The 17856-nt window shown below is 40.7% G+C and overlaps 1 protein-coding gene across 3 annotated transcripts; it reads right to left on the bottom strand.

Annotated features, from left to right (window-relative positions):
* Positions 1-892: 892 nt before the first annotated feature.
* On the bottom strand, positions 893-17839 carry LOC310632599 (keratin, type II cytoskeletal 8-like). Of its 3 annotated transcripts, none has more exons than XR_014490878.1 (10): positions 17525-17839; positions 10724-10932; positions 9119-9179; positions 7331-7426; positions 6558-6722; positions 5203-5328; positions 3923-4143; positions 2834-2883; positions 1461-1606; positions 1079-1250 (listed from the first exon to the last, which is right to left on the bottom strand). XR_014490878.1 is itself a non-coding variant. In XM_083349875.1 (9 exons), the coding sequence occupies exons 1-9, from the start codon at positions 17801-17803 to the stop codon at positions 1090-1092; spliced, it is 1368 nt and encodes a 455-aa protein (XP_083206001.1). In that variant the 5' UTR covers positions 17804-17839; the 3' UTR covers positions 893-1089. The 3 variants fall into 3 exon arrangements, 1 of the variants encoding a protein (XP_083206001.1); XR_014490879.1 differs by having other exon boundaries at positions 1461-1609; XM_083349875.1 differs by lacking the exon at positions 1461-1606 and having other exon boundaries at positions 893-1250.
* Positions 17840-17856: the final 17 nt, after the last annotated feature.

The raw sequence follows: 17856 nt of genomic DNA on the forward strand, positions 1-17856 counted from the left end.
TTAGGACGCTGAGCTTGTCAATCAGAAGGTCGGCAGTTTGGCGGGTCGAATCCCGAGTGCTGCGTAACAGAGTGAGCGCCTGTTACTCGTCCCAGCTTCTGCCAACCTGTTCTGAACCAGCCCTCTTCTAGCAAACCCCTATTCAAAAAGAAGAGACTGGAGAGCGTCCAAGGCTAAAAGGCTTCTGCCAAGATTTAATTACGCAGTTAACAAAAACACTAGAGCTTGTCTTCTCAAGCGGAAAAGTTGCTTTCAGCAACCAGTCCCTCCCCAAACACTCCTTTTATAGAGAGCTCAGGGCGTGGTCTCCCTGTGCCTCCTCCCGAGGAGTCCCACATTCTTTCTTTGTTTGTTCCTGCTCGACTGCCTCCTGCGTCGGGCGTCCTTGAACAGGGCCAGCTGTGGGTCATCATCTTCCGCACTATCGGGCTCACGCAGCTGAGAAGAGGGCCCCGGCTGGGAACTCTGCCAAGCCTCCACGCCATCATCAACCGGTTCGTCTCCCACACGGTCCTCCTCCCCCTCATCTGAGTCCTCCGACACATCTGAGCCGGCTGCCGAAACCACAGGCTGGCCCTGAGTCACAACACAACCTAGCAGTTCGAAAGCACATAAAAATGCAAGTAGAAAAATAGGGACCACTACGGTGGGAAGGTAACAGCGCTCCGTGCGCCTTTGGCGTCTACTCATGCCGGCCACATGACCACGGAGACATCCTCTGACAAGCGCTGGCTCTTCAGCTTTGAAACAGAGATGTTTCAAAGAGTTGGAAACGACTAGCACGCATGTGCAGGGGAACCTTTACCTTTACCTTTAATGATGTGCATAGGCCTGCTGACAGAACTCATGCAACATACTGAGACCAATGACACATTTTTTTCAGGAGCTTTAATGTAAATTGGTAAACAGAACATATTATCTGCATCATTTTATTGGCAAAGTCAAACTGAGCCATTGTAGCTTGAAAAAGAGATAGCACTGCATGGGAGAAAATGTGGAGGTATATTAAGTAGGTTATCACTAGAGGCTACAAAAACAATCAGTTTTATGTATTTAAGATACATTGACTTTTTGCTGCTTCTATTACAGTCATTTCTCTGAAAAATGACTGGCCTCTGAAATGACTTTCCCATCCTTGGTCTCAATGGTCTTGATCATCAAAGGCCTCTTCAATGAGCTGCTGTCAGAGACCCAAATCCCTGCAGCTCCAATGTGAGAGGGAAGGGCGATCCCCTGAGTCAGGCGTCCAGCTGCAGAAGCAATGGATGGATTTCAGAATTTGATCGAGAGATCAGAAGAGGAGGAAGGCCTTAATGGAGAAGTTTTTGATTGGCTTACCAAAACCATTTGTCAGAAGAAGAAGCGAGAGAACTCATGCAAGTAAGTCAGCCAGACCAATATAACCCAAACCCCACAAAACAAAACAAAACAACAACAAAACCCCCAAAAGGTCAACTGACCGCATGCAATAAGCAAGAGTTTGCTTAAAATTTCCTTCTCCATTCTCCAGTCTTCAAATCTGTTGTGTTTCAATTGTTACTATCCTAAACTATGTTGATTGGGCTGGCATTGATGGAAGTTGTTTTCCAATACACCTGCTGAGAGGCTTCTTGGAGAAAGGTGGTTTTGGCAGAGAAAGTCAAATGCAGGCAATAATTTCAGACTGAGAAATATTTAATCAAACACTGATTCTTGAAACATGGACACTCTACATGACTCACAGAAGAATCTAGAGTCTGGTCCATAATCTCAAATGGGCAATGCAGAGAAGTTAGCATTAGCATTATTGAACAATCAAAAGATAAGATGAATGAGATTTAAAGGACTATTTTGCACTATAATAATACAATAATACATTCCAATTCTTGAAAGAACACTTTAATGGTAAATGCACGCGGTGTGAAGTAGCAGCAAAGAATACTACATGGAAGGTCTTGGCTTCACTTATTTCATTTAGTAACAGAAGGCTAAGTGGCTGGCAATTCTATTATTTCTAATTCCATGGACATGCACCAAGTCAGATTCAGAGGTGGAACAAATACCTATAATTCTACATTGGGCTAATTTGCCATTCACTCTTAGGATGAAATCTGCAACTTCCGTCTTTGAATTCAGACTGTTAAAATTCAAAATTCACATGTTTTACATTTGTTTGCATCTCCTGTTTATTTTGATGTTTGCTGGTTTCAAACGTTGACTGTTAAATACTACTTCCCATAACATTACATGTCCTCCATTAAATGCCATCAATATATAGCAGTGGTTTTTCACCTAAGTTTTGGAGACTTGAGAAGCTGTCCTAAAAATTTAACAGCAGTACTTCAATGAGCTAATAATTGATAAACATCTCTCAAAATCATGTTGACCAGCACAACAGATATTTTTCTACAATGTATAAGGAACAACTTTCCAGTAGATAATGATGATGCTTAAGTAGATAGAATATTCCCCAGATAATCCTCCATCATGTGCAAGATCTGTTTGAAAGCTTAATGTTAACTACTGCCACTGTTTATCACTGATCACTAGCGCTAAGCCATATTGCATACCAATTTTTGAACTTGAAAATTAAATGTCATTACAGCATACAGTAAGTGGTACCACTATCTAACCCATAATTTAAAATTCAGGGATATGGAATGGCAAAAGTGGCGAAAGAAGATTTTAGGTAAGCCTTTGCCCTCAATTTGTTTCAGTTTTACCCAGGTGAAAATCAGGACACTGCAAAAAGCTCACAGAGAATTGGGAGGAAGAATAAAGCTTCCACAAGAGCAAAAACCTCAGAGGGACAAAAGTCAGTATCTCAACCCGTCAGAACAGGAAGACAGCTTACCTAACTTGTTAATGGCATTGACCTGTTGTGGTGGAACCTGACCAACCATCCTAGGAGAAGAAAAAAGGATCTTTTTGAGTTGGGAAATATGTGAAAGACAGCACGGCTTCTTTTGGAGAAAAAGCCTTATCTTACTTATATAGCCAGTAAAAAAAAGGTCCTATGTCCAGTTTTGGGAACATCCAAGAAGGACTGGGAAAATATGTCTGAAACCTTGGAGAACTGCATTAGAAAATGCTCTCCTAAAGTGCTCTCGTTGTCCCATCCCAAATGACAGTGACAATCTAGATTCATATCTATATTTCTGCTACTTTGTTCTTCAACGGTTCAAACCATTTGTGCCCTGATCGCCTTTCTGCAGTGCACTTTTTTTTTTTTATAAATTCCATTTATATCCCGCCCTTCTCCGAAGACTCAGGGCGGCTTACAAGCTTAGCAGTAGCCTTCATTCTATGTATATGCCTGCTTATTAGGGCTTTTCACACACACCCCAAGTGGCATTATTACAAAGTCAGCTTAATTGCCCCCAACAATCTGGGTCCTCATTTTACCTACCTCGGAAGGATGGAAGGCTGAGTCAACCTTGAGCCTGGTGGGACTCGAACCTGCACTAATTGCAGGCAGCTGGTGTTACTTAAGGAGGCATTAGCCCACTGCTCCACCAAGGCTCTTTTTGCTGCTTCTGACGGCTTTAATCTGCATGTTCATACGTTTGCAAGCCAGCACATGGCAGCATCAAAGGGCCTATCCCAAGCAACGTTCCGTCTACAGAAACCATTTTTTCTTAGATCAACCTGCCTCAAAATGTTATCCCCCAGCACTACCTGGAAACTGACACCCATCCTTTGGGGAGGGCCCTAGGCTGAAGAAATTTGCCCTAGGCCAGGGGTAGGCAACCTCGGCTCTTTTATGACTCATGGACTTCAACTCCCAGAATTCCTGAGTCAGCGTAGCTGACTCAGGAATTCTGGGAGTTGAAGTCCATGAGTCATAAAAGAGCCGAGGTTGCCTACCCCTGCCCTAGGCGATCAAGTGCAGAGGAACCAATTCATACCCACGCACGAAAAGTCCAAGCTGACACTTGCTTACCGGTTTTCTTCTCCTTCCAGCAGCTTTCTGTAGGTGGCAATTTCTATATCAAGGGCCAGCTTGAGATTCATCAGTTCCTGGTATTCTCTCATCTTGGTGGCCATGTCATGTTTGGCTTGCTTCAGTGCCTCCTGCAGATCTTGGGCCGTGCTTTTAGCACTTTGCACAGCCTGCTCTCCTTGTTCTTCTGCCGAAGCCACGGCATTTTCCAGATTGGCTCGCTGGGCAGGAAACAGAGACATTTCAGTTTCCACTGTCTGGATGGAAAGCCTTATGGAGAGCTCAGCAACTAAGAGGCAGCAAGGGCTCAGAAGCAAAGCCTCTCTAAGTACGGTGGGGAAAAACCTGGCCTCTTTTGAGCTGCAGCGGCTTGCCTTCCATTCCGCAAGGCTATTGTGAATAGCCAAGAAGACTGTGAAGAAGTTTCAAGGGAAATAACCTCCCAACGAAGAAGCAGCTAAAAGTCAGCCAAGAAAAGAAGCCCGCACTGGCTGCAGTCACTGTATTGAACCCAAACTTGTGCAGCTTTTTTTCCAGCTGAGAGCTGTACTTGATCTTTGAATGGTATGGCCATATTTGCCTTCCAAAAAGCGATAGGACCAATGGTTACTTCCAATCTATTTAATAATATTTGCCTTTGTCACATTAGCAAATATTATTGGCAATTGCTGTTAGAAGGGAATAGCAATTTGTTTTATATCTCACAGGAGCTCAGCACAATTTACACAAGGATCACTCATCATTTTATCTTCCTAAGTACCCTCAAGTGCTTGGGCCAAAATCGCTCAGCAAGTTTCCATAGCTGAATAGACTCTGCATCCAAGACTTCGGAGGCACAGAGGTGGTTTATCTCTATGCCTATTCCAAACTAGACAAACCACACCGCAGCTTCACACAATTTATCAGCCCAGATACCATTTTGGGTTAGAAGGCCTCTGGAATGAAATGCTGGCCTCCTGGCCACAAGATTCATCTAGTAATGGAGGAGAGTAAAATTTAACAGCTGGTGCTTTTGAGAAGCCTGTCCCAGTAATAAGAAATTGCTCCCTCATGTGTTTTATTTTTTAAAAAGGAGAAGACAGTTGTAGCTGGACAAATTAAAACCAGATAGGAAGATTGTAACAGAAGAGATGAACTGTTGGCTGGATCCCAAGGCTGGATCCCAGAATGGGTTGTAGGTAAAGTCTCTGTGGCATTTCCCTGCCACCCTTGTGTGTTCTCTGTTGTTATGAATATTTCTGGTTAAGACGTGTGATTCTGTCTAGAGACTGGCACCTTACCTGATTCTTTAAGGCCTCAATTTCTCCATTGACATGCTGGGCATAGCGAGTCAATTCGGCAATTTGACCTTTGATGCTTTTCATCTCATCATTACGTTTCTGAGTTTGCCTTACAATGTCATCAATCTGGAAGGAAAGAGAGGGGTAAACAGGAATCACTATGATAGCATATTCTGAGGAGTAAGAGGCAGGGACCACAGCAAGAATACCAGGTCTCAGGTAGCCAAACACATAGGAAGATTTCCCACTTTCAGATCTTCCAGATATGTGGGATATCGTATCATACTGGATTTCTTCTAGAACAAACATAGGATAAAATATAGGGCATGGAAGGCATAACCAGAAGTTTCATGAAGTCCTTTCAAATAGTACAAAAGATTGGGTCCAAGTCATGATGCTACAAACATGTTCAAATACACATATGCCTCGTTATTACAACTAGATGAGGATTGACTGGCAGTAGGGAATCATGCAGCATTATTGGCTCTGAAATATTACAGTATTGGAATGATAGAATTATCCTGATAATTCAGGCATTGGTTGAAGGAGTCAGGATGGAATCAGGAAAGTTTGTTAAAGGAATAGCCGAGGCAGAAAGTTGCAGCTGTGATTAGTAATGAATGGTGGGACACTATTGCCTAGCAACAAGAAAGTTACACATTAGAAGGATGCTGTTAGAAGGATGCTAGCTAAGGCACATAAACTTTGGTAACCTCTAGCTTATTATAATAGTAAATCACATACCTCTTTTGATAAAAAAGCTTATTATCATAAACATGCAGTGTATGAAGAAGGAAGGTAAAGTAGAAAAAACAATAAAAGGGAACATGGGTCAAGGAACCAATAAGTGGTTCTTACGGTATTAACTTCCTTAATCATAACTGTATAAAATTTATGTTTGTGTATTGTTCGGGGTCTTGGCTTCTTTAGCTGCTGAGACCTTTTTGCTGGAGTACTCCAATAGAAGAAGCTGAAAATGCCATTTCTCATGTTCATTGGCTTCAGTGCCAGGCTAGGACCCATTTTGGGAACAAGTCAGGCCTTACCTAAAGGATTACAGTAGCTTAGCTGAAATAGACCTCTGCTGGTCCTGCAAATCCTTAAATACTTTCCTAGATTCCACTGAGTTGCAGAAGAGTGCCAGATTCTTTTCCTTGTTTCTAGAATCTGATTATGATGTTTATTTGGATCTGAAACTAGTTTGCTTTAATCTTGCAACAGTTTGTGTTCAGAAGCTGAATTTCTCAGTTTAATATTAAAGAGGTAGCAAAATAAGATTGCCTTTAACCAATTTTTGTATGTGTACGGATGATACTTTCATGATGTGGATGCAGGGAGATAAGTGAACCAGTTACCTTGTTTTTGTACCACTGTTCAGCCTCATCACGACTCTTGACACTCATGGTTTTATATTGTTCTTTCACCTCATCAATTATGTTCTTCATCTCCAGTCCACGGTTGTTGTCCATCTCCACAGTGACCATTGCATTTTGGATCTGAGATTGCAATTCCTTGATTTCCTGGATGGGGGCAGGAAAGGCATAATAAGTTGTGGATGACATTGCAACTGTGTAGCCCATCTGGATGTAGGTGAAGCTTAATCATGAGGCAGAACTCAATCCCAGCCACCGCATTATCTGTTCTTTCCTCAGTGCTCTTGCAAGGAGCTACTAGCAAACAAATGAAAATGAGAGAAAAGTAATGTTTTGTGTAAAGTCGCGTGCTTCACATAGAGACGGACACAGAGCTGGGGTAAAGATGAGTTTATTCTGAACAGAACGAACTGGGGAAACAGGGAAGCCTGGCGTCTATTTGTACCTGCCCAGGTGGATGGCATCCAATCAGTTCAAACCTGGGCTTTCTGCCAGTGCAGGTGACAATGGGTGTAGATCCTGGCTTCCCACCAGGCTGACCATGCCTGGGGCTGTCAACAGCTTAACTCATTAGGCTTATCCTGAGTGAGCAGTTATCGCCCGGAGCTGTCCAACCCCTCTGCTGATCTGCACCATCAGCCTCCTGCTGTGCTGTCCTTTGTGTATGCTGGGAGGCATACACTGCATTTTGGATCATTTTCATTGCCTATAATGAATACATCAGTCATTCGTTCATTTTTGTCTCCGGTACTCACCTCTTCAAAGAGCTGCCTGAGGTATTTGATTTCATTTGTGATGCTCTCCAGCTTGGATTCAACATCTACTTTCTGCAAGTAAATATCATCCAGGTCCTGCCAGAAGAGAAAAGCAGACAGCAGGATTCACCTCTGGACACCTGTCATATTCCTTGAATCTCACTAAGTACTGTATGAGGTGGAGGTTTCCAATTTTTGAGTTCATACGGGCCAAATAAATGATCCTAAACCTTTTGGTGAGCCTCTAACTTCCCTTCAAATCATAATGTTTAATATGTGATTCAAGGGGAGAATTATTAAATGCACACTGTGAATAATCAAAATGATAGTATGTAATTTAGTTATAATTATAGTCATATTTCATTCAGTCAAATTTAGTTCTTTTCCTGCTCTTTATCCATTTTTCTTATGGTGACCCTAGCTTTTCATGCAAAATTCGGCAAGCCTCCACCTTTTTAACCTTTCCGAAGGTCATCATCACCCGGGTCTTGGCGGCAGAGGGAAGATGTCTGAAGTTGGTTGTGGGGCATGTCGAGGAGATGATTGTGGCACTGGGTTTTTATTTGGGTTTATGTTTTTTATAGTGATGGTGAGCTGCCTAGAGTTGCCTTTTTTTTTTAGATAAGCAACTATACAAATCTTTTAAACAAACAAATGCAAGTAGCCTTCGACTTACAACAGTTCATTTAGTGACTGTTCAAAGTTACAACAGGCACCGAACAACATGACTTTTGACTTTTTCATATTTATGACCGTTGCAGCATCCCCATGGTCATGTGATCAAAATTTACGACGCTTGGCAACTGACTCGTATTTAAGATGGTGGCAGCATCCTCTGTGTGTGTGTGTGTGTGTGACGTGATATCACTTTTGTAACCTTCTGACAAGCAAAGTCAATGGGAAAGCCCGATTCACTTAACAGCCGTGTTTTTAATTTAACAACTGCAGTGATTCACTTCACAACTGGGTCAAGAAAGGTTGTAAAATAGGGGGAAAAATCATTTAATAACTCTTTCTCTTGGCTCAGTTGTGGTCAAGGACTACTTGTACAGTTGCTACTTAAAAAAAAGACTGTACCCTCTCTCATTTAGTACTTTCAGTATTTTAAATCAACAAATGTGGGGATATCATTGCAAACACATATGAGGCAGATATGCAAAGCTGAGTCACAACATTATATTTGAGTAGGGAAACAGCTGAGGGCACTGAGCTGCTTGAAGGGATTCAACAGCTTTTTGGGAAAAACTCAGTTTCTCCAGATAGCAATTAGCTTGGCTTGGAAACCTGAGCCATTTTGCATATAGCAAAACAATGCCCTTTTCAATAGTTCTGGAAACGTGAGCAAAGGTGTGCATTTTCTCCAGTGCGCAGGAGGAAAGAATAGTCGAAGTAAACCTTGCTTAGTTCTCTCTAGCTATTGGTAAATTAAAGGAGAGTGGAAATCAAGTCAGGCTAACTCTGTCTATGTATCTGCCAATCTATCCACTTTGTGTGCACTTTTCATATTTCACAGAAGGATGCACAGTGTGAAAGCAAAAACATTTAACAGTCCCGCTTCCGTCATAACAACAATCCGCTGTTGTATTGCTCAGAAACAGAAGAAAAAGTAAAGGGAATGGGTGAGTATGGAGAAACAAAAGGAAGCTGGCACCGAAAACAGCTTGAACTCCTCAGGAAAGAAAGTTGTGTTAGTTGGAAGTTGCAGAAGAGGGAAAAATCAATCCCCGACTAGTCAATGGTAAGAAGGTCTTGTACCACTACTTTTTAGTGCTCCAGTACTCATTTCACCTTTTTAGTCACCACAAATTCATTTTCCAGTTGGTTACGGTGATTTATTTCCTCTTCGTACCTATAGATTAGAGGACAAGAGACAATCGTGTGAGGTGCTATGGGGAAGAAAGCAATGTCATTGTTGAATGGGCACGTACCAATTACCAGCTTCCTTTTCTCTAGCCTCTCTGTCTTCAAAACATCCAACTTGTACCATTTTATATTAATGTTATAAAATAAATAGGAAACTAGCTATTGATAGCTGTAGCGCTGGGAATTCGATAGATGGTATACTAAAACTCAACTGAGGTAAAATAGGACTGAACATAAATTTATTTATTTATTTATTTATTTATTAATGGGATTTATATCCCGCCCGATCTCCCGAAGGACTCAGGGCGGCTAACAACAAAACATATAATAAGTACAGAAATTAAGATAAAAATAAAATTAAAATCATCTGTGCAATAAATTAAAATTAAAAATTAAAAATAAATTAAAAATTGTAAATATAATTAAAATGCCTGTCAGTCCAGGTCAGCCTGGTGGAATAGGAGTGTTTTGAGGCCGCGGCAAAAGGATTGGAGATTTTGGGCCATCCGAAGCTCAGGGGGGAGCTGATTCCATAGGGCTGGCGCTCCCACAGAGAAGGCCCTCCCCCTGGGGGTCGCCAGCCGACATTGCCTAGCTGACGGTACCCTGAGGAGGCCTTCTCTGTGTGAGCGTACTGGGCGATGGGAATTCGTTCCTGGCAGCAGATGGTCCTGCAAGTATCCCGGGTCTAAACCATGTAGGGCTTTAAAGGTAAGTACTAGCACCTTAAATCTCACCCGGAGGGCAACCGGTAGCCAATGCAGCTCACGCAGGAGGGGTGTAATATGGGAGTATCGGAGTGCTCCCATCACTACCCGTGCAGCTGCTTTTCCAAATTCTTCATCTAATGTGCAGGCAGCAAAACGAGCGGGTATTTTTTTTCCAGGCAGAAGAATAAATGCTCAACTTCGCAAGGGCACGACCATCACTTAGTCACTGCTACTGAAAACGCCCTCCCCCACAACAGGAGTTCCCTCATTATATCTTCCCTTGGGATTTAATGGAATGTGGGAAGCCAAATGTCAGTTTTCTCCCAGCATACTGAACTGGAAACAGATAAGCACTCAAGGTTTCTAAACCTCTGCTAAGTAAAAATGTTCTGTAGAAAAACTAAAGAACTCTGTTGTGTATCAAATACAAGACCTATTTATAAATAAATTATTGTTCAAATTCTTGCATCTCTTTTTCTCATCAATATAATTTAATAGCTAGAAGCTAGTCTCTTCTGGGAAGGAAGGGCAGTTTTAGTTACAGACAGATCTGGTATCAGGCTGTGCGCATTTGAAAATCAGTTCTCATGTGCCAATGTGGCTGCAGATGGATTGGTGCACTACCATTCATTACATTTTCACCCATCCTGAGAACTTTATAACTAAGGACACACCCACCACATTCTACTCATAAGGTCATAAGAGAGAAAAAATCCTGCCCCCTTGAAAAAACTCTGAAGTCATGACACACACGTGTACTCATGCATACAAACAGAATATTAAATAGCAAATCTCCCACTATCTCTCATGATTTGCTCACTGGCTTTTTAGTTCCTCCAGAAGTGTCTGTGTCTGGTCCAGCTCATTTTGTAACTTCATCTTATCTTGATTGAGCATGTCTATCTGCTGCTTAAGGGGCTGGCTGTGGGCTGCCATAATACGCCCCACATTGGATTTGTATTGGTCCTTGCCCTTCAGAAGTTTCAGCTGTGTCTCCAGCACTTTGTTCTGCTGCTCAAGCTTACGTACCTTGGAGAGGGAAAACAGAGAGGTAAAGAAGAAATTAAAAAGAGAGTAATCGGGAAAGGCATTTAAATTTTTTTGATCAAGATGCAGGAGTTTTATTTGGCCATTTATGTACACTCTCACAAATCCACTGTGTGCTGGACCAGTATACATTCATCTGCTCCATTTTATATCTAGTTTAGGAATTAAGAACTGTGTTAGTGTATTCAGCATTACAAGGTTAATACAACCCCCTTAGCAGCATTGTATATGAGAACATGTAGCATTAACAGGGTTAAACGTTATTTCCTCAAGAGCTGTCTTATGGGAACTGTAGTCTAGCTGTATAGTGAATACCATGCTTTTTAGTTAAGCGGGCGGAGCTTTCATAGTTTATGGCAGAACTTCCTGCCTTTGTCTCTGTACTATCTCTCTGGATGAACCTGGCATGTGGCTGAGAATATCAAGCTCCATCTTCAACATGTACCTTTGCACAGGATGGAAAGTTCATCATTTTTTTACCTAATGAGAGGGGTTCAAATTACAATCTTGCATTCCGGATGGACCATTGCTGTAACCGTGAGTTATTGACATTGGACGCATGAGAAATAAAGTAGTTTGTTTATTCCCATTTCATTTAAGTTTATTCTGGCTGTTTCAAGAGGGATCAGCATTCACATCTCTACGTGAAACAGAACACACTGTGTAAGTATCTGTGGAAACTGTCATATGAAATTACTGTTAACCATGGGTTTCCAATTATGTACCCTTTTCCCACATGTCAGTTAAACTTTAACAGAAGTTATCCTTAGTGAATTGTTGACATCGGGGTTTTTTTTCTAAACAAAGTCACAACTGGTCCAGAATGTGGCACTACGAACATTCTTGGCCACTCCATTATTTACCTGTGTTGCATTGTTGTTGTGTGAGCTATATTTGATTATGATTAAGAGCCATCAAGTTGTTTCAACCCATAACAACCATGTAGTTAGACTTTCTCCATGATTCCTAACTTAGGTTTTTAACCTTGACCTTCAAGCACTTCCAATGATCCACCCCTGAAGTAATTGTATCTTTCTACCTTGCTGCCGGTTATCCCCTTTTTCTCTTTCCTTCAACCTGTCCCATCATTATAGTCTTCTACAGGAAGATAGCTCTTTGTGCAATGTGTCCAAAGTAGGAAAGTTTGAACCTGATCATTTGCGCCTCAAATCAGAACTCTGGGTTGATTTATTCAATGACCCATTCATTTGTTTTCTTGGCTGTCTACAATACTCCCAGGAGTCTTCTCCAACACCAGAGTTCAAAGGCATCAGCACTCTTCTTCTTCTACATCTTCAAAGTCCAACTTTTTCTTCCCTAGAATATCACAGGGGATACTATGGCTTGCAGGATTCTGACCTTTGTAGCCATAAAGACATCAACATATTTCAATGTGTTTTCCAAGGGCTTCATGATCTACCAAGTGCCAGTCTGTAGCAGATTTCCAGGCTGCTGGTTCCTTTACCTTTGATGGTTGATCCTAAAAGTCAGACACTATCCACCACTTTGATACCTTCATTGCCAGTTCTAAGCTGATTGTTCTATCTTTTGTCATTAGTCTGGTTATGAGTTGCATTGGCTTCTGGTGTTTGTTTTTTTTCTAAATAGAATTTAAGATGTTGGTTTTCACCTTAACCCCCCCCCCCCAAATGTACAGAACCAGGTTATTTGTGGGACCTTCTCACCCTGAAGGTATCTGCCTGTTGCACTAGGTCTTCCAGGGTGGAAGGCTCCAAGTCACTTCCATTAAATCTAGTGGAACATAGACATGCACCTTCTCAGTTCTTGTCCCCTGCCCCCCTTCCCCCCCAAATCTTCCAAAAAGTCCTAAAATAAACTATGGGGCAATGCAAGACTGGAGTGCAGAAAAATTCCTTGTGGATATATGGGAAAGTGTTGTGGTTGGAGGCTGCAATTTTGTTTTGTTTTTTTTATTATTTACTTGTGTCTGTGTGCCATCTAAAATAATGTAGTACAAGAACAGCAGCTATACTGTGCATTATACATACATACATACATAATGTTGGCAGTCAGGGAATTTGACTGGAACATGTAAAACAGGAGCTGCAGCTGATCTGGAGCGGAAAAAAAATGCTAACATGGGATGGGTGGGGGTGGAAGAAATGGCACCGTTTCCAGATTTGAGACAGAAGATCTTCTTGGTCCTAGGAATTCAATCTGTTTTATTCCTCTGCAGAACATGTGCTCTACTGTTGAAATCTTTTCTTTGAAGAAAACAGTCAAGTATTGCAATCCTACTCAGGGATCTGATTGTCTATCTCTTTAAAATTTCTTTTCAAGCTAGCCTGGGAGTAACCAGTCATACTGGAACCATAGTGAAAGGAGAATTAACCCTTTGGTCACACTACCTGAGTTTGGATATTCTGGCTTGCATCATTTTTGAATTATTCGTGGAAGGAAGGATTTCTGAAAATGGCTATTTTACCTTCGTACCTTGTGTTGCTGTTTCTGTGTATGTTTATTATACATTTCTCTGTTGTGCACTATTTTCACTCACTCTATGGCTGCTGGAATCCTTACACCAGTGCTTACCAAATCTGGGTAAACTACCCAAAATTGGGTAAAAGGGTTTTTTCACACACAAAAAATTCTACCCAATCACAACAGGGACATTTAAATAAGGACTTTCTGATAAGCAGTTTTTGGGTAATGAAAGAAAAGGTTTGGGAATCATTGTTGTCAGCTGATTTCATCTCATCCTTACATAGCTATGGTCTCTAATATATTTGATTTTGCTCTAGATTTTTTTTTTTTAAAAATAAGCATCATCCTTTTGCAATAAAGGTAGCTGTAAAAAGAACATAGTTCTTGGTTAGAGATTGATAAAGAGAAAAGGGACAGGTGCTCATGGCGCGTAAATGAGAACTTATTTAGAAATCAGAGAAATGTGGAAGAATGCAGAATGCAGAATGCAGAATGCAGAATGCAGAACTGGAGAATGAAATAAAGGAAAAAGAAAAGGCTTTGATTTTGAACTCAGAGGATGTGAAGATTAAGGAGGCTATTAAATTGTTAAGAGGACAATTTGATAAACTAATGGCTGACCAAGTGGCAACCAATTTGCGGCTTGCCAGGCATAATACTTTTTGCAACGCTAATAAACCAGGTAGATGGTTAGCTTATAGATTGAGGAAAAAACAAAGGGCTTCTAATATTGATAAGATTGAGCATAAAGGAAGGGTTGTGTTTCAACAGGACCTTATCAAGGACGCATTTGTGGATTTTTATTCTAAATTATATGCTAAGGAGGAAATTAATGAAAAAGACATTGATACGTATTTGGAGAATGCTAGCATCCCGGTTCTTACGCAAGTACAAAAAGATGGGATTAACCAATTGATTACAGAAGAAGAAATTTTTACAGCAATTAAGGAATTGAAGGTGGATAAAGCACCAGGTACGGATGGTTTGACTGCGGCCTATTATAAAAATTTGCAATTAGAGATGATAAAACCGTTAAAGGAACTGTTCCAGACAATCCAGAGGGGGGGGGAAAGGTGCCACCGTCTTGGAGAGCAGCTTTTATTTCCCTGATTCCGAAGGAAGACCAAGATGCTACTCAAGTTAAAAATTACAGACCGATATCGCTTTTAAATACAGATTACAAGATATTTGCTAAGGTTTTGGCTAATAGACTGATGAGGGTTCTGCAACAGGTGATTCATGGGGACCAAACGGGGTTTATTAGTGGTAGGCAAATGAAAAATAATGTGAGGCATATAGTTGATGTGTTAGAGTTTTTGGAAAGGAACAACCAGATCTCTGCGGCGCTAATTTTTCTAGATGCTGAAAAAGCTTTTGATCAATTGAATTGGCAATTTTTGTTGAAAGTTTTAGACAAAATGGATTTTGGGGAAAAATTTTTGCAACCGATTAGGGCATTATATCAAAAACAAACTGCCCGAATTATAGTTAATAATAGCCTGACAGAGGCATGTAATATCGAGAAGGGCACAAGGCAAGGGTGTCCGTTATCGCCCTTGTTATTTGTGTTAACATTAGAGATATTATTGGTTAAAATACGGAATTCGGAAAAAATTAAGGGGATACAAATTAGAGATCAGGATTATAGATTGAGAGCATTCGCAGATGATCTGGTTGTTACAGTCACCCAGCCAGAGAACTCTGTTGTGGACCTGATGGAGATAATAACACAATATGGGAAGGTTTCTGGATTCAAAGTTAATATACAGAAAACCAAAATTTTGGCCAGAAATATGACAGTTTCGCAAAAGGCTCTCTTAGAAGGATTAACTGGATTTGAGATTGTTAAAAGGGTTAAATATTTGGGGGTGCTTTTGTCGCCCTCTAATACAAAGTTATATAAAAATAATTATGAAAAACTATGGGGGAAAATTCAAAAAGAACTGGAGAGTTGGGAAAAATTGCAATTGTCTTTGTTGGGACGGATTGCAGCAGTGAAAATGAATGTCCTGCCTAAATTTTTATTTTTATTTCAAATGATACCTATTCTTAAGAAAGACTCTAATTTGGAGGAATGGCAGCGAGGGATCAATAAATTTGTGTGGGCAGGGAAAAAGCCACAAGTTAAACTTAAGATTATGCAGGATACTCGTGAGAGAGGTGGCCTTAAAATGCCTAATTTTAAACTATATTATGAAGCTGCTGCATTAGTAGGAATAAGTGATTGGATTAATTTGACACAAGAGAGATTATTAAATCTTGAGGGCCATGATTTGTTGTTTGGCTGGCATGCATATTTGTTGTATGATAAGAAGGTAGACAATGTGTTTAGAGTGCATATTTTAAGACAGGCATTGCTGAGAGTTTGGAAGAAGTACAGACATAAGTTAGATTGCAAGATACCACTGTGGGCAATTCCAAAACATGCAATAGAAAATATACATGCTGGCTTCAAACATGATGTGACTACGTACAAGGAGATCCTAAGTTTGGAAAGAAATGTCTGGTGTTTGAAATCATATAGCCTCTTGCGAGAAGAGAAGGTTGTTCAAAACTGGTTTCAATATACTCAGTTACGGGCCATATGGAAAGAAGACCAGAAAAATGGTTTTACAATGACTGATGAAAATTTGATAAAGCAAATTAGAAATCAGGGTCCAGCACATATCAAACGGATATATCTTGCATTGATAGAGATTGACTCAGAAACAGAACTTGTTAAAGATTGTATGATTAAATGGGCCCAAAACATCCAGGAAGTTATCACAATGGATACGTGGGAAAAGATTTGGGTGAGGAACGTAAAATTTACACAAGCTCAAAATCTAAGAGAGAATTTTTACAAAATGTTTTACAGATGGCATTTAGATCCTAAAAAGCTTGCAAGTATGTATCCAAATTATCAGCCTAAATGTTGGAGGTGCGGTGATGAAGATGCAACATATTTTCACATATGGTGGACATGTAAAAAGGTTAAGGCTTTTTGGATAAAAGTCTGGTGGAACATGCAGAAGATCTTTAAACGGAGGATAAAGTTTTGTCCGCAACTTTTTTTGTTGGGAATAATTACAGATGCTACAGTTGTGGACACCAAGCTGATGTTGAATTTAATTACGGCAGCAAGACTTTTGATAGGTCAGTATTGGAAGAAAGAGGAACTGCCGATCATAGAAGAGTGGACTTTAAAGGTTTCCGACCTGGCTGAGATGGCAAAGATTTCGGCCTATTTGAAAGATCACTCGCAAGAACGCTATATTATGGAATGGAGAAAATGGATTGAGTTTATCCAGAACAAGTATAGGGTTAAGAAGTTTTATGTAGCATTTGAATAAGTCTTCTTTCTTTTTTCTCTTTTTTTATTTTAGTTTCTTTATATATACTTAATATTACTAAGGCTTGTTTTATCCTATATAAGCTAGAGAGTGATGGATTTTAGAGTTTATAGTTGTTAGTATATGATTGTTTATGATTGCTTTTTATATATATACCTTGTATTTAGCTCTGGGAAGTGGGGGGGAGGGGGGAGAGGTGGGGGGGGAGAAGGGAGGGGGAGGGGTTTTTTAAAGGAAAATTGTATGTTAAAACTTTTCAATAAAAAAAAAGAACATAGTTCTTAAAATTTAATGCAATCCTTGATGACTTTATGGAGATATTCAAGTAATTTTCTTGGCTATAAAATATAAGAGAATTACGACCTTTTTTCTGGACTTTCTTTTCTTTGCAGTCTAAAGTACAGCTTTAAACTATTAAAATGGTATCTCAGCTAATTGAAACACTTGGGGGGCGGGTGAAAGCCCTAATAAGCAGGCATATACATAGAATGAAGGCTATTGCTAAGCACATTGATTTGTGCTTTAGATTGTAAGCCGCCCTGAGTCTTCGGAGAAGGGCGGGATATAAATGGGATTAAAATTAAATTAAATTAAATTAAATTAAATTAAACGAGACACACATCTTCGAATCAATGCGGGTCTGTATTACCAACTTTTAGAAACATTTTTTTTCTTTCTGTTTTGCAGTACCCTCATTATTACCGGTCGTGCAAGCGCCAACTAGGCACGGACGCGTTTACATTTCCCTCTCCCACACATGCCTACGTTCGCCTTAACACGCGTCTCCGAAGCCGCACCTTGTCAATGAAGGAGGCGAACTGGTTGTTGAGCCCCTTGATCTGTTCCTTCTCTTCCGTGCGAATCTGGTGCAGCTTGGGATCGATCTCCAAATTGGGCAGCGACGGGAGAAAGAAAGGCGCCGAGGGAGAGTTGGACAAAGCACTGAAAGATCCTCGGAAGAACCCCGGCTGAAAGCTGCCCGAACTGCCTCGGTGCAAGGAGCTTCGATTTGGAACGGATCCCAGGGAGCGGCTGCTAAAGCTCGCGCTCCTCGGAATATGGTAATTGACGTTCATGGTGCAAAAGCGCGCTTGATCTCCAGAGGCCACTAAAGCGAGAAACAGAACTT

The sequence above is a fragment of the Vipera ursinii genome (genome assembly GCF_947247035.1).
Source record: "Vipera ursinii genome assembly, chromosome: 1".
NCBI classification, from domain to species: Eukaryota; Metazoa; Chordata; class Lepidosauria; order Squamata; family Viperidae; genus Vipera; species Vipera ursinii.